Here is a 23766-nt window from a genome sequence, read left to right as displayed (position 1 = left end):
AGGGAGAAGGACAGGGGGAGTGCGTCCCTGTTGGTTCTTCTGGACCTCTCAGCGGCTTTCAATACCATCGACCATGGTATCCTTCTGGATAGGCTAGCGGGATTGGGGGTCGGAGGCACTGCTTCACAGTGGTTCCGCCCCTATCTCAATGGCCGATTCCAGAAGGTAGTGCTGGGGGACTATGACTCTGCGCCATGGCAGCTATGCCATGGAGTACCACAGGGCTCCATTTTGTCCCCTTTGCTGTCTAACATCTACATGAAACCACTGGGAGAGGTCATCAGGAGGTGTGGGCTGCGGAATCATCAGTACGCTGATGATACCCAGCTCTACCTCTCATTTTCCACCAATCCAGGTGAGGCAGTGGCTGTGCTGAACCGGTTGGCCGAGGTAAGGGAATGGATGAGGGCCAATAAACTGAAGCTCAATCCAGACAAGACGGAAGTCCTGTTGGTTGACGGATCGGGCTTCGGAGAGGGTGGATTTGACCTGGTCCTGAATGGGGTTGCACTCCCTCTTAGGGACAAGGTCCACAGCTTAGGAGTATTCCTCGACCCAGAGCTTTCATTGGAAGCTCAGGTGACAGCGGTGGCGAGGAGCGCTTTCCTTCAGCTTCGGCTGATTAATCAGCTGCGCCCCTACCTGGAGTACGACTGCCTGGTGACGGTGACACACGCGCTGGTGACTTCCCGCCTTGACTTCTGTAACGCGCTTTACGTGGGGCTGCCCTTGAAGACGGTCTGGATACTTCAATTGGTTCAAAATAGAGCTGCCAGGTTGCTGACGGGGACGGGGCGTTACATTCACGTGACTCCAGTCCTCCGTCAGCTTCACTGGCTTCCCATTGAAGTCCGGGCCCAATTCAAGGTGTTGGTTATGACCTATAAAGCCCTAAACGGCTTGGGTCCTGGTTACCTGAAGGAGCGCTTACATCCATATATGCCCGACCGCCCCTTGAGATCTGCGGGAGAGGCCCTTCTCCGGGAACCCTCCATGAAAGAATTTCGGAGGGTAGGTACTCAGAGGAGGGCTTTCTCTACGGTGGCGCCCAATCTATGGAATGCGCTCCCCAGAGAGGTCCGCCTGGTGCCGTCGTTACTTGTTTTTCGGCGCCAGGTGAAGACTTTTTTATTTAAACGTCATTTTAATTGTAAACAATATTTGCTTATATATCTGGCCAGGGCAACTTCTTTTATATTTTATATTTATTTTATATTGTTAATTTTAATTTTATATTGTTATTTTTGTATTTTATTGTATTTTATTGTGTTTGTAAGCTGCCCCGAGGCTTCGGCAAGGGGCGGCATAGAAATGTTCTAATAATAATAATAATATTATCAAACAATTTGCCAGGCTATGCACTGTAAGCTCCTCAATGCATTGCAGTATAGGAGCCGAGCGATCATCCTTCCAATGTTGTAATACCAGTCTTTTAGCAGCAAAAAAGTTGAACGAACACTTGTGCTAAGCATTTGTTAAATCCTATGACACACACAAGTCATTTTAAAAAACATGTGCATCAGTGAATAATTGCAATACAAAATGTATCTGTGCAATAAGGCCTCCCTGGAAGAGGCAACTCTTGGACATTGCCAAACTGTTTAACAGAAGCATGTATGTTTAGTTGTATCACACCTCCAGCAGTTAGCTTAATTAGATAAGCCCTTATTAAAGAGATCTTGTGGTGCCAGTAGACAAGAACTGAAAATGTTGGCAGAGTAAGACACAACCTAAGACTCAAGATGGATGTGGCAGGCAGATGCCAAACTGGTAACCTGCCATTAAGGCATTTTGTGATGGGGCCCACAACACTTACTTAAATTTCCAAATGTGCCAGCAGGCCCAGAAAGTTAGAAACACAGGAAAAAAGTGAGTCAGAAGGGATCTCCTGGGCCATCTAGTCTGACCCCCAGCTCCAGCTAGGTCCACTTATGTAATCCCCAACATGTGGTTGTCCAAGTTCAGAAACCCCTGTATACTGGTGTGTATCTCAACTACCATAAACATCTTCCAGTGTAAGATCAGTCTTCTTACTGGCATACAAACCTAAAAGGACTTGTGTGACCATTATCAAGCTGTATTTCCAGCAGCCTATCAGGTAGTTGGCCAACAACTGAGATTACAGAATAATCTGAGGTTTACAAATACACATGAAACTGATAAAAAGTTGAAGAGTTCAATTCTTCTAGTGTATCAAATAAATTAAGGGTCAGTTAAAATTACAATCACCTTCAATGGGAAAAAAGTAACAAATGCTACCAAAATATACACATAATTGAGCTTCTTATGACTGTTGCCCTTGCCTTTTCTTATTGTGTGGTTATCTTTTCTCCTGGCAAAGATAACGACAGAGCTCTTAGACCAAGCACTGCCCAACATGTCCTAGCTTCCTTCCTTCTGCTCCAAGTTCCAAATCCAAGAAGCCTCATGCTTTGGCCAAGCTTGGAGACAGGAAACAATGGAAGTCTAGGCAGGTTGAAATCCGAAGGGCCATAGGTACATGGTTTAGTTGAAGACAGGATAGGGTCAGGTTCCAGACAGCCACATCACAACGAAGAAATAGAGGCAGGAGATGTAGTTATGGTGGACAAGTGGGTGATCAAGTAATAGGTTGGCCAGGTGAGAAAGAGAAGGCAAAAGGGAGAAGCCATCACTATTCAGTACAATCTGATGCTTGGACTGAAAAACTAAGCCTGCAGGGCCATCCATTCCCCCACTGGTTTCTCAAGCCATCCAGTTGCTGATGAGGAGCAACAGCTCTTCTGGGGATTGTACCGGTGGCACAGGAACATGGGAGACCATGTCAATAACTCCTTCAGCCTGAAATCTGCCTCAATGGCACAGGGAGTAAGGCATTTAGGCCCTGCTGCCCAAGTCCCCAGTCAGGTTATGTGCTGACTTAAAGAACAGAAGATTCCTGTAAAAGCAGCTACCCTAACTCTGTACCACAGTGAAACCATGCAGATTAATAACAGCGAACTGTCTTGGATCCCTTCCTAGGGAACAACTCACCAAGATAGTTGTGAGGAAAATTAACAGGAAGGAATCAGACAGAAACTGAGTATCTTATCCCTAAATATTTAGCTGTACAGAAGGTTTAAGTCAGTAGCTCTTTCCCCAACATAATCAAACTTTATACACAGTGCAAAGAAGGATGGCTCCAGAGGAACCATTGACCAGTCAAAGAAGAATATTTCAAATTGCTTTGTCCTACTAGAAAAGTCCTTTTTTAATTACTGATTTCAATCCTACATGCATACATCTGCCACAATATCACAATGAAAGGGAAAGAAACAACAAACTACACTAAATACAAAGCTGTTCTTTCTTTCTTTTCTTCTTTATGGATAGCCATTCAGTCACATGTGGTTAGCAAAATATTGTAATGTTGCAGCTGCTTCCCACACTCAATAAAATCCGCTGCCTGACAACACAAACATTGGCTAACAGGCAAACTTTTCCTTTGCACTTTCCAAGCCAATGAGCTCAGTCTAAGAGCTTCAAAAACAGTAAGGAGAACATACTGCAAACTAACCAAATAGGAAAATAAATATTATAAAGTAACAAAACAAAAACATTATGCCAGTCTTCCATCAGCTGTGTTGGTTATTGCCACAGTCCAGGCCCAATTCAAAGTGCTTACTTTAAAATACAAAGCTCTAAATAGCTGAGGGAATAACTATATATGTCCCTGTTTATTAAGATTGCTGACATAAGTCCTTCTTCGTGTACCATTCCCATGAGGAAGGATAGGGCAAAGAGAAGGGCCTTTTCTGTCACGGCACCCTGATCCCCTGGAAAGTGCATCACTGATCTCTTTGAGGTGCCAAGTAAAGGTTTTTTGAGTCAAACAGGCATTTAGTAGCTAATTTGTTTTTAACACTTAATATTACTGTTGCTTATCTGGGAACCAGGCTGGGGGAGGCTGCCCTGAACTATCCTAAACCTTTCCCCATGATTCCCAGCCAGCATGTCGGGAATTGAAGTCAAACACATCTGAATGCTACTAGGCTAGTAAAGATTTTTTTTAAAATATCCCCCAACCTAGTGTGGATTTAGGGTCTTATAATAACTCAACTATCACCCAACATGCTGCATATTCATTCTGCATCAAAAGATATCATTGGATCATGTGCCCGCTACTGAACTTGCATTGTCTTTCCAGGAGGAGGAGGAGAGGCAGCACCTGGTTCAGTTGCCATTATGTTTGTATCTTGAATTGCTGACACACCATAAAAAGTAATTTAAAAAAGCTTTATCCCTACCGCAGTGACTGTATTGATTTGATGACAATTTTGACATACTGTATATTGCAGCATATGCGTGATGCCTTCTGCTACACAGATATTTTCGTTTTCCCACTGGGAGAAACAAGCGCAGGGCTGGACCCACAGTCAAGCTCGAGCAACTGAACTGGCAGAAACAGAGTCCTGCAGCCTCTCTACCCTCCTGAAAACATTACAGAGTGTGCGGAGACGTTGAAGGGTGGGTGAAATATGGCTGGAGAGAGTTTTTGCACCGTCAGTTTTTGTATCTTTTTGTACCCTATTTTGTGTACCTTATACTGTATTGTATTGTATTGCTTTACTGGTTTATACAATTTTAATGAATGGTACTAGTTGTTGATTTAATTAATATCGATGTTTTATTGCATCCCAGCCAGGGCACCTCAGGGCTGTGGGATGGCATATAAATGCAACAAACAAACAAACACCTTGTATAAATGGGATAAACTGGCTGTTTGTTGTTGTCTTTGCATTTCGATGCGACTTTACTTTTGTCAAACCTGTCAGCAGATGTCAAGGTCAAAGTTGGCTGTCACTGAAAAAAAATGTGTATTTCTTACATGAGATCTAGAAGAGCTCTGTACAATTACATTTAAAGATTTAAATGCACTTTTCCCTGCAAGCAGACATGATCCTAATTGTTTCCGTTTCTGAGTCTTACCTCAGTGAACGGTTAATTTCTTCAACTTTTGTGGAACTCTGTGGAGAACTATCTTTGAGAGAGGATTTTTGATCGACGGCTCTACATTCATCTTCCAGATGCTTACCTGCAGCTGAACTGTAATGGCCTGTAACACATTTGATACATATTAGGTCTGAAAAGTTTGTTTGGAAGGTTTATTGACAGATTAAAAAGCACATTCACACCACACTATACATGTATACTCAGAGGTTGAACAGTTCAGTATGGCTTGGCCCCAGGTAAGTGGGCATAGGATTGCAACCTTAATCAACCAAAAAAGTACCACTGGTTAGTAGGGCAGCAGGTTGTTGCTTTAAATGTATTTATGCAACTGACAGGTGACAAGCACTTCTTAAAAGAGGCATTCTCCCTTCCCTCTCACACTGGAGGGAATTATTCTCTTAAGGTGATCCTTGATATTACAGGTGATGGCTCTGGAGGCTGCAGAGTGAATGGGCAAAATGTACATTTCCTACTTCCCATCAGTTGGAATGTCCCAATAAAAAGTGCTTCTGCTGTCAGGGGCACACAGTGAATCTAACCCGCTATTTTTACCCATATACAACAGATTACCCAAAGAAAATCCATATGATTAATATACCTGAGATTTTAGATTACATTTCATTCCTCTTTACTACAAGTAGCTATAAAATAAAGTTGTCAGAAACTGGAATAACTAGAATGTTTGCTAATTACATTTGTTCAGCTATTCATGCTAGCAGGGAGTTTTATAAATCTAACATCCCAAGTACATAATCAGGCAAGAAAAAAATCAAACTTCTTTGAGCTCATTAAGGAATTCACTTAAGTTTAATTACTGAGTAGAAAGGGTAAGTCTTATACAACAACTCCATTATTATTACTGAATTACAACTATAAGATTCTTTAAGTTATCTTAGGAGGTATACTGTGTTCTCACCTAACTACTTGAACATAAACAGGATCTTTTTCTACGGAAGTATATTCTTGGATAATAACAGCAATATCTGGTGTAACTAAGCATAACATAAATAGAATATTTACAAATCTATACTTTATTGATGTAAAGAAAGCACAAGACTGAACTGAGTGGACAAACCTAGAGAAAGTTAATATAGTAACTTTATAAATATAAACTACAAGCATGCTAGCTCAGACCAATGGTTCATTCAGGCCAGTGCTCTGTTCACACAGCGATAAAACAGCTACACACAGGATCCTTCCAGCAGGTTGGGTACAAGAGTACTGTCTGCCCAAGATTCTCCACAACTGATATATGCAGGCATAATGAAGGTAGTACTTAGCCAGCTATGCACTGTGAGCATTTTCATTTCTTTAATCTGAATCTCCCACCAATCAGCATTGTAAAATGACCCCAGGTTTTAGTACTAAGGAAGAAGGAGAAAAAAATTCCCCCTGCCCATTTGTTCTTCACCATGCATAATTTTAAATACCAGTCATTTATCTCACTCTCCTATCTTTCTTCTAAACTAAAAAATACAACATGTTGGAGACATCTCTCAACAAGGGAGTTGCTCTAGCACCTTCATTCTTTTAGATGTCCTTCTCTGCATTTTTTCCAACTCAATAATGTCCTTTTTCAGGTGCAGTGACCAAAACTGTATATAATAGTCTAAGTGTGGATGCACATAAATTTGAAATTAAGGAGTATGATCTTGGCAGTTTCATTTTCAATTCCTTTCCTAATTATGCCTAATATGGAGTTGACAGTTTTCACAATAGCTAAGATCAAAATTTTCATCAATATTTCCATCACAGCCACAAATTCTCTTCTCTGTTAAATTACTGCCAACTCAGATCCCATCAGCCCACTCTTGAAATTGGGATGCTTTGCCTCAGGAAAGATCACTTTATCCATGCTTACACTGAACTTCATTTGCCATTTTGATGCTCACTGACCCAGCCTGGGGAGATCCCTATGGCACTCCTCACAATCCCTGTTGTTTTTAACTACCCTAAATAGTTTAGTGTCATTAGCAAACTTGTCCCACTTGATTTGGGAATTTTAAAATAGATCCAAAGGTCAGGAAGATTAAATGGAATCAAATCAGTTATTCCCAAGCAAATGAACACAACAAAGATGTACTTTCTCCACCTTTTTATTTGTCTTATTTATAGATCATTAGGAATGAATACTGGGATGGATAAATGTAAGGATATAAATTCCATTATATTATATATAAGACTAGTTGCAAGAAATTAGAACTTATTTATTAGCAATTATGAAAGAATCATTATCATATGGAAACCTGGTATAATACATCATCAGTAGGCAGATGACAACCAACTTATTCTGATCTAATGCAGATGTACCAGCAGGAGTAGCAAATGAGTGCCTGGATGCAGTAATGGACTGGATCAGGGCCAATAAAATAAGCTCAGTTTAGAAAACAAAGGTACATTTCATAGGCATTTCTGCCTAGGCAGGTAACAGCCAAATTGTTCTAGAGGGTTTTGCACTCCCTCTAAAGCAGGGGTCCTCAAACTTTTTCAGCAGGGGGCCAGCTGAAAGGTGCCGGTGGTGGGCGCAGGGCAGCAAGGGGGTGCTGGCAGCGCATGCAGGCCAGTGAGGGGGCAGGGGCGGGCAGGCGTGCGCGGCAAGGGGAGGGACGGCAAGGCGGGGGTGGGCGAGCATGTGCCATGAGACAGCGGCTTGCTCGCTCAGAGATTGGGCGTGGCGAGTCCAAAACCTCTGAGGCGGGCCAGATAAATGGGCATGGTAGGCCGGATCTGGCCCGCGGGCTGTAGTTTGAGGACCCATGCTCTAAAGGATCAGGTTCATAGATTGGGGATGCTCATGAATCCATCTTTGTTAATCAAGGCATAAATAGTTTCTGTGGCCTGAAGCACCTTCTACCAGCTTAGGTTGCACTGCAAACTGAAATTACTCAGATAATGGTAGTCTTGCTTCAGTCTAATGCTCTGTTAAACTCCAGCTAGGTACACTGACCCAGAAATTTCACTTGGTTCAGAATATGGCTTTCAGACTACTAACTGATATTGGTAAATACAAGTGTATCATCTATACATCTTCACTGGCCTCCAGGTCAATTCCTGTTTGTTTTGTTTTGTTTTGTTTTGCAGGCCTTTTGCAGCTTGTGTGGAGGGTGCCTGAAGGATCACCTGCCGACTTAACTACTGGAACTATTGGAATTAACTTAATATTCACTGGATTGCATTGCTTGCATGCAAATATTATTATTATTATTTTTATTATTATAACATTTCTATGCCGCCCCTTGCCGAAACCTCGGGGCGGCTTACAACATGATAAAATACATTGAAATACAATAGTACATAATAAATTACCATTAAATATAACAATACAAAAAATACATTGATTTACAAATACAAAATTAAAATTATCAGTATAAAATAAAAATATAGGAGGAGAAAGAGAAGGAAGAAGAAGTTGCCCAGGCCAGATCATATGTTTTAACAATTGAAATGATGTTTAAATAAAAAGGTCTTTACCTGGCGCCGAAAAACCAGTAACGACGGTGCCAGGCGGACCTCTTTGGGGAGTGAATTCCATAGGTTGGGCGCCACCGCAGAGAAAGCCCTCTTCCGGGTACTTACTCTCCTAATTTCTTTCATGGAGGGTTCCCGGAGAAGGGACTCTCCCGCAGATCTCAAAGGGCGGTCGGGCATATACGGACGTAAGCGCTCGTTCAGGTAGCCAGGACCCAAGCCGTTTAGGGCTTTGTAGGTCATAATCAACACCTTGAATTGGGCCCGGGCTTCAATGGGAAGCCAGTGAAGCTGATGGAGGACTGGAGTCATGTGAGCATAACGCCCCGTCCCCGTCAGCAACCTGGCAGCTCTATTTTGCACCAATTGAAGTGTTCGGACTGTCTTCAGGGGAAGCCCCACGTAAAGCGCGTTACAGAAGTCTAGGCGGGAAGTCACCAGCGCGTGTGTCACCGTCGCCAGGCAGTCGTATTCCAGGTAGGGGCGCAGCTGATTAATCAGCCGAAGCTGAAGGAAGGCGTTCCTCACTACCGCTGTCACCTGAGCTTCCAAAGAAAGCTCCGGGTCGAGGAGTACACCTAAGCTGCGGACCTTATCCCTAAGAGGGAGTGTTGCACCATTCAGGACCAGGTCAAATCCACCCTCTCCGAAACCCGATCCGCCAACCAACAGGACCTCCGTCTTGTCTGGGTTGAGTTTCAGTTTATTGGCCCTCATCCATTCCCTTACCTCGGCCAAGCACCGGTTCAGCACAGCCACTGCCTCATCTGGATTAGTGGAGAATGAGAGGTAAAGCTGGGTATCATCAGCGTATTGATGATTCCGCAGCCCACACCTCCTGATGACCTCTCCCAGCGGTTTCATATAGATGTTAAATAGCAGAGGGGATAGAATGGAGCCCTGTGGTACCCCATGGCATAGCTGCCATGACGTAGAAACATGGTCCCCCAGCACTACCTTCTGGAATCGACCGTCGAGATAGGAGCGGAACCACTGCAAAGCAGTGCCTCCAACCCCCAATCCCGCTAGCCTATCCAGAAGGATACCATGGTCGATGGTATCGAAAGCCGCCGAGAGGTCCAGAAGAACCAACAGGGATGTACTCCCCCTGTCCTTCTCCCTGCACAGGTCGTCGTACAGGGCGACCAAGGCAGATTCAGTACTGTACCCGGGTCTGAAGCCGGACTGAAAAGGATCCAGATAATCAGTTTCCTCCAAGAGTGCTTGGAGTTGTCCCGCCACCACTCGCTCCAGCACCTTGCCCAGAAACGGGATGTTGGCCACAGGTCTATAGTTAGTGGCCATCTCTGGATCCAGTGACGCTTTCTTCAGGACCGGTCGTATTACCGCCTCCTTTAAAGGGGCAGGCACTCGACCCTCCCTCAGAGAAGCGTTAACCACTTCCAAAATCCAGGTCCCAATCCCGTGCTTGGAGTTATTTATTAACCAAGACGGGCAAGGATCCAATAGGCACGTGGTGGGACGTACTCTTCCAAGCACCTTGTCCACATCATTGGGCCGCAATAATTGAAATTCCTCCAGTAATTTTGGACCAGACGGTGGCATTGGCGACTCCTCAGAGACCTCTGATTCATTAGTGGAGTCCAGCTCGTGACGAATCTGAGCGATTTTCTCCCTGAAATGCCTGGCAAAGTCGTCACAGCGGGCCTTTGAGGGTGGCATCGGATCTTCCTTAGGACCCAGGCGAACCAGGCCTTGCACCACTCGAAAAAGCTCCGCTGGACGGCATTGTGAGGAGGCAATGGAAGCAGAAAAAAACTTCTTTTTCGCCGCCTTCACCGCCACAGCATAGGCCCGATAGTGGGCTCTCAAGTGTGTTCGGTCAGATTCATCCCGTGATTTCCTCCACCTACGCTCTAGCCGTCTCCCAACTCGCTTCATCGCCCGTAATTCAGGTGTATACCAAGGGGAAGAGCGGACTCTGCCCGGTGGGAGAGGACGCTTAGGAGCGATTGTGTCCACAGCCCTGGTCATCTCTCCGTTCCACAGTTCGACCAGAGCCTCGACAGGAGCACCAGTCTTGTCAGCCGGAAATTCCCCCAGGGCCCCCAGGAATCCATCCGGATCCATCCGGCTCCGGGGGCGGGCCCATACAATCGGGTCCGCACTCTTATAGAGGGAGAGGCCGCTCTCGAGCACAAACCTCACCAGGAGGTGATCTGACCATGACAGGGGAGTCAAACATAAGTTCTTCACCCTCAGGTCATCCTCTACCTGCCCCGTCGTGAATACCAGGTCCAGAGTGTGTCCACGTTCATGGGTAGGGCCAGTGACGTGTTGAGACAGGCCCATGGCCGTCATAGAGGCCATGAAGTCCTGAGCCGCCCCGGTCAGTCCAGACTCGGCATGGAGATTGAAGTCCCCCAGGACCAACATCCTGGGGGTCCTCAACACCAGATCCGAGACGGTCTCTGTCAGCTCAGATAGGGAGACTGCTGGGCAGAAAGGTGCACGGTACACCAATAGAATCCCCAATCTGTCTCGTTCGCCCAACACCAAGTAGAGGCACTCCAGCCCTGGTCTCAAAGGGACCGGTCAGTTCATCTTTTATCAATCTACAGACAGATTAGTATAATTCATGGTTCTTGATAAGTGCTATAGCAGGACATTTTGAGCTTTTTTTAAAGAATACAAAAGAAAAAAATAAATTATAAGGCTCAGGTCTATTTATACTAACATGGTTCCAGTAGGTAATGACACACCCCAATGGATTAAAGGTAAACAAACTATCTAGCTGGGAATCACTGACACTGCAGTGCTATTCACACCTAATTAGGAACACATCTGACTAGACTCCATAGGGCTTACATCAGATTCAACATGCAGCATTTGATTCCATAATGAACATTCTCACATGAAGGAAGCCCATGGCCATTTGGAGACTGCCATTCAAAATCTACCATATAGGAAGCTCAGTGAATTCCCATTGCTACCCCTGATTAGGTAGTTTTAAGCTGCTGTCTTGCTGCACAAACCAGCTTCCCATTACAATGCCATCCAGAGTGCTAATTTTCCTCTTTTTTTGGTAGTAGAGAAAAGGTAATCAGTCAAGCCAATTACATAAATTCATAAGATGTGATTGGCCTATCTAATCCATTCTGTTACACACTGGCCAACCAGCTGCCCATGAGAAGCTCACCAGTAGGACATGAGTGCTTAGCACCCTTCTGCCTGTGCTCCCCAGGAACTGTTATTCGAAAACACCCTGCCTCTGATACTGATAGCTAGTAGCCTTAGCTAGCTCACAACAGATAATCTCCTCCACGAATCTATCTAATCTTCTAAAGCTATCAAAGTTGGTGGCCACCAGCACAACTTGTGGTAGTGAATCCCATGGGTCAACTGTACACTAGGTGAAGAAGTACTTCTTTTTATCTAATTTGATAGAGACTTGTTCTACCAACACCCCCTACCCCAGCTAGTACTAAGAAAGAATCACTGAATGGACTCTCTAGCCCCACAGAAGTAGCATCAAAGCCAAGAAGTGGACCCCAAAGTAAACAATGCTAACCATATGAGAATAAATAGTGGCTGTTAAATATGATGCATAGCAGAAAAATTCTCAGACAATGTAGAATCAAAGTAGGCTTTATATTTAAGCTGAGTACATTGCAGCCACCCCTCATATAACAACACATCAATAGGACAGCACGGTTAAAACAGGAAGCAAAGGATACTGTGTATGTTAGCAAGGCAATGGATATAAAGAATAACAACAAATGATTGTAAGAGAATTAATCAGGATTCCGTCATAAAAGCTATATGCTTCAGGCAGTAGTTAAATTGATATCTCTGCCTTGCTGCAAAGCCAAAGTCCTGGCTTCTTTATTAAAATGCCCACTTTCATCAATGGAAATATTTCTTTTGAGACCTGGTTTGTACTGCATACTTGAGCACTGTACTCTTACTGTCGTACCTGGAGAAGTGCCGACTGGTGATTGCTGTTGTACACTGGATACCACTTTTGGTATATTTTTTGTGTAGCTGGGTTTTGGCCCATTGCGTTCTAAGAAGTCTCGCTGAAACAAAACCATACGCTTCACTGCACCTTGGTAGAGAAGGAAAGCAACAAGGTAAAACGTTCAAGGGTAGTGCCTTTGTCTAACTTTGTCTAAGTTGCATTATCACACCCCCACATGATCTCCTTATTCATTTCTTATGTAACAGAGAAGAAAAGCTTTCTTTCCAGAATTCAGCACCGAGTTCTCCTTTTAAAAATTAACTGTAACATTAAATACCAGTAAAGAATAAAGAAAATTCCTGGCAGATACATGAAGGCAAGAGAGTTTGGAATGTGAAATAAGTGACCCAATGACAAAAGAATTCAAAATGTATTCAAGCGAGGATGATAAAAACACTAGTCACTGCACTCCTGTTACTCTACAGCCTCCGCCAATATAAGTATGCAGAATGAGCATGCACACACCCTAAGAGAATTCTGCAGACAAGAAATACCAAGTTTCAGCTCCCAAGCACAAGTTCAGGAAAAGGATCTTATGAGCCATGTGTCAAAAAGATTAACACTAGAAGATATCTGTTCTACCTAGGATTCTTAGTTTTATCATGTAGTTTCAGTTCACTTCAGTGCATTTTAAAGATGCTGAAAGTTATCAGTGCTATTGCCTTCTTCCCAACTGAGAGGTTTTTGTGTTCAGTTTCACAGCTGAAATTGGAAAAGGTTCAGGAAATAGTACAATGGTGATAAAGAGCTTTAAATACCAATTTCATTATAAAAGATTGAAAAAACTAGGCAAAATATGGTCATACAGAGGGTGAAATGTACTGACCATTTAAAATATTTAAATCAGTACCCTCCTTCATGGATCACTGCCTTGTCGTGGCGAAAGAGCTTGCGTAGCTCAATGAAGCTATGAGCTATGCTGTGCAGGGGCACCCAAGAAAGTCAGGTCATAGCACAGAGCTCTGACAAAAGCTGATCCACTGGGGAAGGAAATGGCAACCCACTCCAGTATCTTTGCCATGAAAACCCCATGGACAGTACCAAAAGGCAAAAAAATATGATGCTGGAATATGAACCCTCAGGTTGGAAGGTGTCCAATATGCTACTGCCGAAGAGTGGAGGGCTAGTACTAGTAGTGCCAGAAAGAATGAAGTGACTGGGTCAAAGCCGAAACGACACTCAGTTGCAGATGTATCTGGTGATAAAAGGAGAGTCCGATGCTGTAAAGATCTATACTCCATAGGAACCTGGAATGTAAGATCCATGAATCAAGGCAAGCTGGATGTGGTTAAACAAGAGGTGACAAGACTGAACATCGACATCTAAGAAATCAGTGAACTAAAATGGACAGGAAATGGGTGAATTTAATTCAGATGACCATCAGTTATACTACTGCGGGCAAGAATCCCTCAGAAGAAATGGAGTAGTCTTCACAGTCAATAAAAGAGTAGGAAAAGCAGTAGTGGGATACAATCTCCAAAATGACAGAATGATCTCAGTTCGAATCCAAGGCAAACCATTCAACATCACAGTAGTCCAAGTCTATGCCCCAACCACTGGTACTGAAGAGGCTGAAGTTGACCAGTTTTATGAAGGCCTACAACACTTTCTAGAATTAACACCCAAAAATGATGTCCTTATCATCATGGGGGATTGGAATGTCAAAGTAGGCAGCCAAAAGATAACTGGAATAACAGGCAGGTTTGGCCTTGGAGTACAAAATGAAGCAGGGCACAGGCTGGTAGAATTTGCCAAGAGAATACGATGGTCACAGCAAACACTCTTTTCCAACAACCCAAGAGACGACTCTACACATGGACATCACCAGACGGTCAACACAGAAATCAGATTGACTATGTGCTCTGCAGCCAAAGATGGAGAAGCTCTATACAGTCTGTAAAAACTAGACCAGGAGCCAACTATGGCTCAGGTCAGGAGCTTCTTGTTGCAAAATTTAGGCATAAATTGAAGAAAGTAGGGAAAAGCACTAGGCCACTCAGGTATGACCTAAATCATATCCCTGATGAATATACAGTAGAGGTGACAAATAGATTTAAGGAATTAGATCTGATAGACAGAGTGCCTGAAGAACTATGGACGGAGGTTCGCAACACTGTACAAGAGATAGCAACTAAAACCATCCCAAAGAAAAAGAAATGCAAGAAAGCAAAATGGTTGTCTGCGGAAGCTTTACAATTAGCTGAGGAAAGAAGGAAAGAGAAAGGCAAGGGAGAAAAGGAAAGATACACCCAATTGAATGCAGAATTCCAGAGAATAGCTAGAAGGGATAAGAAGGCCTTCTTAAATGAACAGTGCAAAGAAATAGAAGAAAACAATAGAATAGGGAGGACCAGAGATCTCTTCAAGAAAATTGGAGATATGAAGGGATCATTTCATGCAAAGATGGCTATGATAAAGGACCAAAATGACAGGGACCTAACAGAGGCAGAAGAGATTAAGAAGAGGTGGAAAGATTACACGAAGGAACTATACAAGAAAGAGCTTAAAGTCCCTGATAACCACGATGGGGTGGTCACTGACCTCGAGCCAGACATCCTGGAATGTGAAGTCAAATGGGCCTTAGGAAGTCTGAGCAGCAACAAAGCTAGTGGAGGTGACAGTATTCCAGCTGAGCTATTCAAAATCCTAAAAGACGATGCAGTAAAAGTGCTACACTCAATATGCCAGCAAACTTGGAAAACTCAACAGTGGCCACAGGATCGGAAAAGGTCAGTTTACATTCCGAGCCCAAAGAAGGGCAATGCCAAAGAATGTTCAAACTACCGCACCATTGCACTCATTTCACATGCTAGCACAGTTATCTTCAAAATCCTACAAGCTAGGCAGGATTACAAGTACAGGCAAGATTTCGAAGAGGCAGAGGAACTAGAGATCAAATTGCCAGCATACACTGGATCATGGAGAAAGCTAGGGAGTTCCAGAAGAACATCTACTTCTGCTTCATTGACTATGCTAAAGCCTTTGATTGTGTGGATCACAACAAATTGCGGCAAGTTCTTAAAGAGATGGGAGCACCAGACCATCTTATTTGTCTCTTGAGAAACCTTTATGTGGGTCAAGAAGCAACAGTGAGAACTGGACACGGAACCACTGACTGGTTCAAAATTGAGAAAGGAGTTTGGCAAGGCTGTATACTGTCGCCCTGCCTATTTAACTTATGTGCAGAGCACATCATGAGAAAGGCGGGGCTAGATGACTCTCCAGTTGGAATTAAGACTGCTGGGAGAAATATCAACAACCTCAGATATGCAGATGATGCCACTCTAATGGCGGAAAGTGAAGAGGAACTAAAGAGCCTCTTAATGTGGGTGAAGGAAGAAAGCGCAAAAGTTGGCTTGAAACTCAACATTAAGAAAACTAAGATCATGGCATCTGGTCCTCTCACTTCCTGGCAAATAGATGGGGAAGAAATGGAGGTAGTGACAGATTTTATTTTCCTGGGCTCCAAGATCACCGCAGACGGGGACTGCAGCCAAGAAATTAAAAGACACTTGCTCCTGGGGAGGAAAGCTATTGCCAATTTAGACAGCATACTAAAAAGCAGAGACATCACCCTGCCAACAAAACAGCGTATAGTCAAAGCTATGGTTTTCCCTGTTGCAATGTATGGCTGTGAAATTTGGACTATAAGAAAGGCCAAGAATTGAGGCCTTTGAATTGTGGTGCTGGAGAAGACTCCTGCAATTCCCTTGGACCGCAAGGCAATCAAACCGGTCAGTCCTAGAGGAGATCAACCCTGACTGCTCTTTAGAAGGCCAGATACCGAAGATGAAACTCAAATACTTTGGCTACCTAATGAGAAGTAAGGACTCCCTGGAGAAGAGCCTAATGCTGGGAACAATAGATGGCAAAAGAAGAAGGGGACAGCAGAGAATGAGGTGGCTAGATGGAGTCACTGAAGCAGTTGGTGTGAGCTTAAGTGGACTCTGGGGGATGGTGGAGGACAGGAATGCCTGGAGCAATGTTTTCCATGGGGTCACGATGGGACATGACTTCGCGACTAACAACAACAACAAACCAGTACCATTTCAATAGCAAAATTTTACCTACCAAAGGGCAGGAGAAACACAGTACTGTAAAAGCTGCAAATAATTGTTGATTACAGATTTAAGAATTTAGCAATGATAAAATGTCAGTATCAGAAGAAGCCTTCTGTGACAGGTGGAGAAATTTAGTAAATTTCTTAGTAAATTTTACAATAATTTGGACAACACCTGAAAGATAGTTTGGCTCCAACAGCTCTGGATAGGGTTACCAGGTGGTCTCCCTTGACCAAAATAATACCTGGGGTGCTTCCAAACAAGGGTTTCATAGTGTTATCCCCCTCCCCCATTAATGGGATTTTGTTGTGTTTTCCCACTACTGCTTCTTGTTGAAAAACCATTATAAAAAAGTAGTAATAGTAATAGTTAGTCCTTTCTCACTAAGAGCACTAGCAGCATCTCTATTTTGGAAGCACCTCTGCCTAACTATAAGAATGCAATAGTATCTTATACCTTGTAAGACCATTCTTCACTTACCAAAACATTGCATGCAAAATAGTAGAAAGATTTGCTAATTTCACAATGCAATGCATGCATCACTAAGTACTGCACTGAAGTTAAAATAAAACTGTTAATGGTTTACATGAACAGAGAGTTTTTAAGGTGTCTGGTAACTTGCGCCTTAAACACTCAACTTACCATCAATATCTCCTTGCTCTGAATGTGGTACATTGGCCTTTTGTTTACTAAACCTGGCTTTTGCACAAACCTTTTCTTTGATATCCCATAATCTCAATTTTATGTTGTGATCTCTTAGTTTTATTAGAAAGTCATTAGTAACATTAATTTCAATGCTATGGTTCCATGACACCCATATTTGGTTATTTTCAAGCCATGGTTTCACGACCTATTTTAAAAAAAAAGATTTTTTCAAAATTAGAAACACTAAAACATTATGTATAAATGTATTTGTTTTGTATTCTGCCTACCAAGAAAAATAGTCCAGTAAATTTTCATAGCAAAGCTGCAATTGTTGTTGTGCATTGTAAAAAGCCAAGATACATATGAATTGCCCAATCTATAAACACGCTTTGTTCAAATTTTGTAATCCCAGGAATACAAGATACTAAATGATCTTGTGGAACACACCCAATACGACCCAAACAATACAACTGTTGAACCTAATATTATTGAATATTATTATGGTACAACTTAGAATATCATGAGTTTCAAAATATTTGTTTTTCAAATTGCTCTATTGTGTCTTCTTCCTATCTTGGGTCTTGGTTGGAAGAAGACCAGCTATTTTATACTTATTGTCTTCCATCTCACCTCCGCTTTACAGCATGCTGCATAGGCTGCTCATGATAAGCATAGGCTCATATGCAGTCCATTTCATGATGCGTATAAGTCACTGGGACCCATAACAATTATCCCCCAGAATCTATACATCCTCCCCATTGTCTCCTAGGCACAGTTCAATTTGCTAGCTTTGATCAGCTGCTTCCAGAGAGAATAGACTGTCTTCCATTGTGACCTATCACTATCCCTCGGATTGCCAAGTATACACTTTTAGCAAGTTAACCAATCAGAACACATATAAAAAGGGGTTTTCAGTGTTTGCCCCAAAGCTTTGGAACTCTTTCACCTCATGAATTACCAAACATAAAGCATGGGAAGCCTCAGAAGAAAAGGCTTTAAACATTTAAGCTGGTAAGTGAAGGCAAAGTTTCACTCATAAAACAATAGAGTTTTAATTTGTATTATTGTCTCTTATGATCATTCAAGTTTATATACCTCCTTTTGCAAGGAACGCAAGTTAGTTTACTTTCCATTTTATCCTCATAACATCCTTGTGAGATAGACTGGCCTTTGAGTCAGTGACTGGCCCAAAGTCACTCAGCGAGCTTCATGGCAGAAGAAGCTGGATCTCCCCAGTCCCAGGCCACCATTCTAACCACTGCACTACAATGATAGTCTATTCATTTCAATAGCTTATTCTGTTTGGCTATTTTTCACAACTTCATGGTTATCTGCTTCTGGAGTTTTTTGAAGGAGGCTGGCACCATCCCTCTTATCTTGCACGTGGGTCACCATTGCAATAGGAGTGCTACCACAACGCAAGTGATGGTCATTACAGCACTCCTACCAACCCACCATCAAGATTGCCATTACTTGGAATGAAACCTGGTACTTGAAAGGCTCTTCTGACTCAACCTGAGTATTCCACAGAAATTCTATATTTAAATGATATCATTATGCTTGAGTGTGGCCTGCCATTCAGCAGAAACCCTTAAGCTCTGCACTATGCCATAAACCATGAACATGCATGAAACACGTAACCCTACATTTAGAAGGCAAAGGATCATCTCCATCTCACATTCTACTCTGCACTCACTGAAATATGCAGTGTGGTTGGCTTTTTCGACTTGGGCCGCTCACCATCCTTTGGAGTCTCTGACTGATAGTAAGGAGGGAAAAAAAGCAAAAGCAAAAGAAAGGGCAAAAGACAACAAAGAAAACATAAAAATGAAAAGAGGAACAGTGGCAACTTTCAGCTACACATCTGATACAAGCTAGGATTGAAGAACTTCCTTACCCATTAATGCAGGCGGGCAGAACCTCAAGCCTAGCAGTAAATCTAGGCCTCTGCAATTCCCCAGAAAGCCACACTTGTTTGCCCCAGTCACTGGGTGGTTTTTCAGCTTCTGAACAGTTCCCTCCCTTCCCCATCCCATTTTAAAAGGTAGAAATGCCTCTCCTAAGGCTTAGTTGCTGGCAGTAAGTGCTTAAACTAGCACAGACTGGTACTCTGCATTCTTGCCTGGCCCCTTTTGCACCCAAGGGCACATTTCATCACTCAAGCTCTGCCCACAGAGCTTCTCCAAAATGTAATTTCACTCTCAGGCTCAAAAAGGTCCTGCACCTCTACACAAATGTAATACTAATGCTTTAAAAATTAAAGGTTTAAAATCATTTTATATCTGAACTACCATACTGATGCAATCACTTGATGTAGACAACTGTTATCCAAAATTCTTAAAGAGCTTCAGATCAAAAGCTCAACTCTATCCTCATATACTCTTTTCTTCCCCAACATCCCAGCCTCAACCCCTTTTTTTTACATGGATAAAATGGGAATGGAGACCCCACAGGGCAAGCTACCTTGTCTGGCCAGCACACAAGTATGCAAACGTGCACCCACAGTAGCCGCTGCTGCTTTTAATATTACCTTCTGACTGTTTTATTTAAACTGCCTAGGACCCCTACTTGAATGGATTAGGAGACATGAATGGTTCAAAGTCTGTATTTAACAATAGTCATTTTCAAAAGAAGTACAAACTTGGTTATGAGAACATTCAATTTCTTTCTTTAAAAGAAATGCTTTCAGTTGTTTTTAAAGAGGACATGGGATTTTTAAAAACTACAACAGAAGGTTTATAATGGTTGGTTAAGAGAGTAATTGCTTCAGTGCTAAACTACAACTGGTGGGGGTTATGACTGGATCTTCAATGCCTTTTTCAAAAGGTTACAGCAGGAGCAGCGTGGAACAATTTGGGCTGGAGACAGTGCAGTTATCCCCCCTTGTGTATTAACCCACCCGCCATGTAACAGCTATCAGTGTCATGCAGGGGCAAGTATGATAGACAAAATACCCATCTTTTTTCCACAGCAAGTCTAATAGCAGCTGGAAGGAGAAGAGAAACACGAATTAGTGTTTTGTGCTTGCATGCATGCATGGAGGAATAAGCTTTCAGAACCACAGTCCATCTGTATTTTCCTCACTGCCCTAAAGCAGCCTGCATTTTGTGGCCACTGAGCATTCTCAGCTCCACTGGCATGTTTTTCTGGCAGGCACCCTCAATTGCTTCCAAAGTTTTTTGGATATGTGGAAGCTTTGAGATCCCTGATCATTCTGTAATTTCTTTTTTGTGTGATCGGTGCTGTTTTGGTTACACAATAAATGTTGCTGCATGCAATACTCCTGTTCATGTTTCCAATCACTAGATTCCATTTCCTATGTCACCAAACCACATAATATTAAACAGCCCTATTCCTCAGGGCTAAGGGATATTTCATTTCATTTATTTCTATACTATCTAATAGCCAAAACTCATTAGATGACAACAGATGCTTCTGCACTTTCTGGTCTGGTGAACACATCTGGGATCCACATGTCAGGGATGCTCACACAAAATGGCTGTCACAAAGGAGCTTCCCATTCCCAAAATGGTAATCATGGTGAATATGGCCAAGCACGAAACACCCATTCCCCAAATGGGTAAGGACAAAAGAAAAACGAACCTGTTCAAGAGCTTCAGTACAAAACAAAGGTGATTTCTAACATCTAAACACAAAACCAGTATTTTGAACTCACATTTTGTTCGTCAACACCCATTTAACAGAAAGCAAAGAGGGTCAAAGACAAGTTACTTGACCAAGAAACCGAGTACATGGCAGAGGTGGAATATGAATCCTAAGTCCAAATCCCACATTTATCTGCACAAAGTACAGAATTCCCATTTTACAGGTGGCAAGCTTATGGTGCTCAGGGAACAACCCTTTCTACATCCAAGCTAGTGCAACCCACCCCCACCAAAAACCCCAACTAAGATACACATTAAAAACAACAAGCAATGACATGCACATACACATACACACAGAAGGAGCACAGGAAAAGCAACCCCTTTGCTCTGCCACACCTTTATCCCCCTAGGACACTCCCTACCACCAGCACATTGTACAGTTTTCTTTTTCTCTGGATGGCTGGGCACACTACAAAACAAAGTACACAACTGCAGTGATTCTGTGATTTTTAAAAAAAATATTTGAAAGTGGAAACTTCTGCAGCAGCCATGCATAATTTTTATCTTCTAAGAAAAAAACAGGGATGGAGAGGCAATGTATGTTGTCACTTTGCTTTGCTATCTTGTTTTTCAAAAAATGAGGCATGACAGGGAGATTCCACTGGAGATGTCCACAGGTATCACATCTGGAAACCCAGGACTAAAGTACAGTAAGTGTTTTATTCTCCTTACCTTAGATTCAGTTTCCAGATATAGTTTAGCCAACGGACCAAATAACACCAAATCTAATTTCCGAGGATCAATATCATCTGGTAGAAGAAAATACTCCATATGATAAAAACGATGCATTTTTGGAATACTCCCTTCTTTTGCTTTAGACATTGTTGATTGAACATCCTGTCTAGAGACCATCCAAGGCTTACTTGCTAGAAAAAATAATTCCAAGTATTACAAAGGATCATATGCCCCACATTTAACTTAACAACATCTTTCCAAGGATCTTATTCAAACAGACGTACACACACGGGTCTTGCAACAAAATCCATGCTGTATTCCAAGTGGATGTTACTTAAGCCTGTTGAAAAGAACCAACGTTAGTATCAAAGACAGGACTCTATCCTATCCTTTTGTCCCTTTGCAAAGTCTGAACATCATACAGCATATACTTGTGCATTGGACTTGAACAAACTTTTCTCTACCCAAATGCTGCATCCACATGAAGTACTTAGCCCCCACTTCCTGCAGCAATCTGTACAGACAATGCATGTGAAAATGTGCAGCCATATGTGTTGGGTTTTCCCATTCACTGAAATAAGAACTGTATCTGCAAATAAGCTCTTTTAGACATAATTTTCTCCAGTCTGCTATCTTCCCAGGACTAGTTGGGCTACTTCACATAGAACCATAATCTGAAATGGAATTTTATACTGTCAGGGCATACTAACTCATTGTCTTATTACCTTAATAAGGCAAACTCACCATCACCTTCTCTTAACCTCCATGGGATCTTATTTTGCCAGTCCTTTCAGCTGTACTGGCTGCCTGTTGAAGTCCATGCCCAATTCAACGTGCTAGTGCTACCATTTAAAACCCTAAATGGTTTGGGGCTAGGTATGCATACTATCTGTGCCTTTATTATTGTGGTTTTGAGTAATCTCCAAGTATTTTGAACAATTTAACCCACTTGACTCCCTGCTTCTTGACTAGTTTCCTCATTTTAAAGACATTTCCTCTTTTGAAGTCAACAGTGACTGTGTTGTGGTCTTGTTCTCAACCTTCCACCTAACTATATATTAAATCTATGGACACTGTTTCCACTCAGTTCAACAACATGAGCATTCCATACTGTGTCCTAAGGAACTCCATCTAGGATTGAGTCTAGTATTGTCTCTCCTCTGATCAGTTCCATGACCAATTGTTCTAGGACACAGTTATTTTGGACATGGAGAAATTTAACCTCTTTGTCAGAAATGGAAAAAATATATATGCAGTCAACATGTGGATAGTTGAAGTTACCCAGTATTAGCATTGCCTTTGTTTGAGGCTTCCCTGGTTTCATTCTCCATTTCAAGGTCACCCTGTACATTCTGGTCTGGAAGACAATAGCATATTCCTATGTCCAAATTAGTTTTGGAGCCAGGTATTGTTACCTGAAGCACTTCTTAGATTATCAGGTGTGCAGGTTCTATGCCCCCTCTGACATATGGAGCAATACCCCTTTAACATACAGAGAAAACAATTTAATCTGAGCGAATACTTCACAGTGTCTGTCAATTCCCCACCCCCACAATTAAGTTTAACAACTGCTCTGCCACCTTTTTAAACTGTACACCAGCAGTCTGGCCCCATTTTGGTTCAAGTGAAGCCCGTCCCTCCTGTGCAGCCCTGGCTTGTCCCCAATGTTCCCTTGCTTAACAAATCTGAGCTCCTCCTCTCTGTATCACAATCTCATCCACACACTGAGAATCCTCAGCTGTGCCTGGCTAGCTAATGTTGTGCGTGGAACAGGCAGCATTTCAGATAAAGTCTCCTTGGTCCTGGATTTCAACCTCCTACCTAGCAGCCTACATTTGGCTTCCAGGACCTCATGACATTTCCCCACATTAGTACCAACATGGATTACAAACCCTGACTCCACCCCTGTACTACCTACAAGGCTATCTTGTTGTTGTTGATGTTAGTCGCAAAGTCGTGTCCGACCCATCACGACCCCATGGACAACATTCCTCCAGGCCTTCCTGTCCTCCACCATCCCCCGGAGTCCACTTAAGCTCACACCAACTGCTTCAGTGACTCCATCCAGCCACCTCATTCTCTGCCGTCCCCTCCTTCTTTTGCCTTCTATTGTTCCCAGCATTAGGCTCTTCTCCAGGGAGTCCTCCCTTCTCATTAGGTGGCCAAAGTATTTGAGTTTCATCTTCAGTATCTGGCCTTCTAAGGAGCAGTCAGGGTTGATCTCCTCTAGAATTGACTGGGTTGATCGCCTTGATGATGGGTAATACCCACAACCTTCACACCAGGCAGGTAATTTTCC

At 42.8% G+C, this 23766-nt stretch overlaps 1 protein-coding gene across 1 annotated transcript in view; it reads right to left on the bottom strand.

Moving 5' to 3' along the window:
- Positions 1–21614, bottom strand: part of CFAP92 (cilia and flagella associated protein 92 (putative)) — a 65458-nt gene extending 43844 nt beyond the window's left edge. Inside the window, exons 1-2 of the mRNA XM_044451512.1 lie at positions 21465–21614; positions 17125–17332 (exon numbers count right to left, since the gene is read on the bottom strand). Of these exons, the coding sequence (XP_044307447.1) occupies positions 17125–17332; positions 21465–21614 (358 nt within the window). The remainder of the gene's footprint in view (positions 1–17124; positions 17333–21464) is intronic.
- Between the last annotated feature and the right edge of the window lie 2152 nt (positions 21615–23766).

Source organism: Varanus komodoensis, unplaced genomic scaffold (assembly GCF_004798865.1).
Source record: "Varanus komodoensis strain SLA01 unplaced genomic scaffold, ASM479886v1 scaffold6_2, whole genome shotgun sequence".
NCBI classification, from domain to species: Eukaryota; Metazoa; Chordata; class Lepidosauria; order Squamata; family Varanidae; genus Varanus; species Varanus komodoensis.
This window is presented reverse-complemented; position numbering and strand designations above follow the sequence as displayed.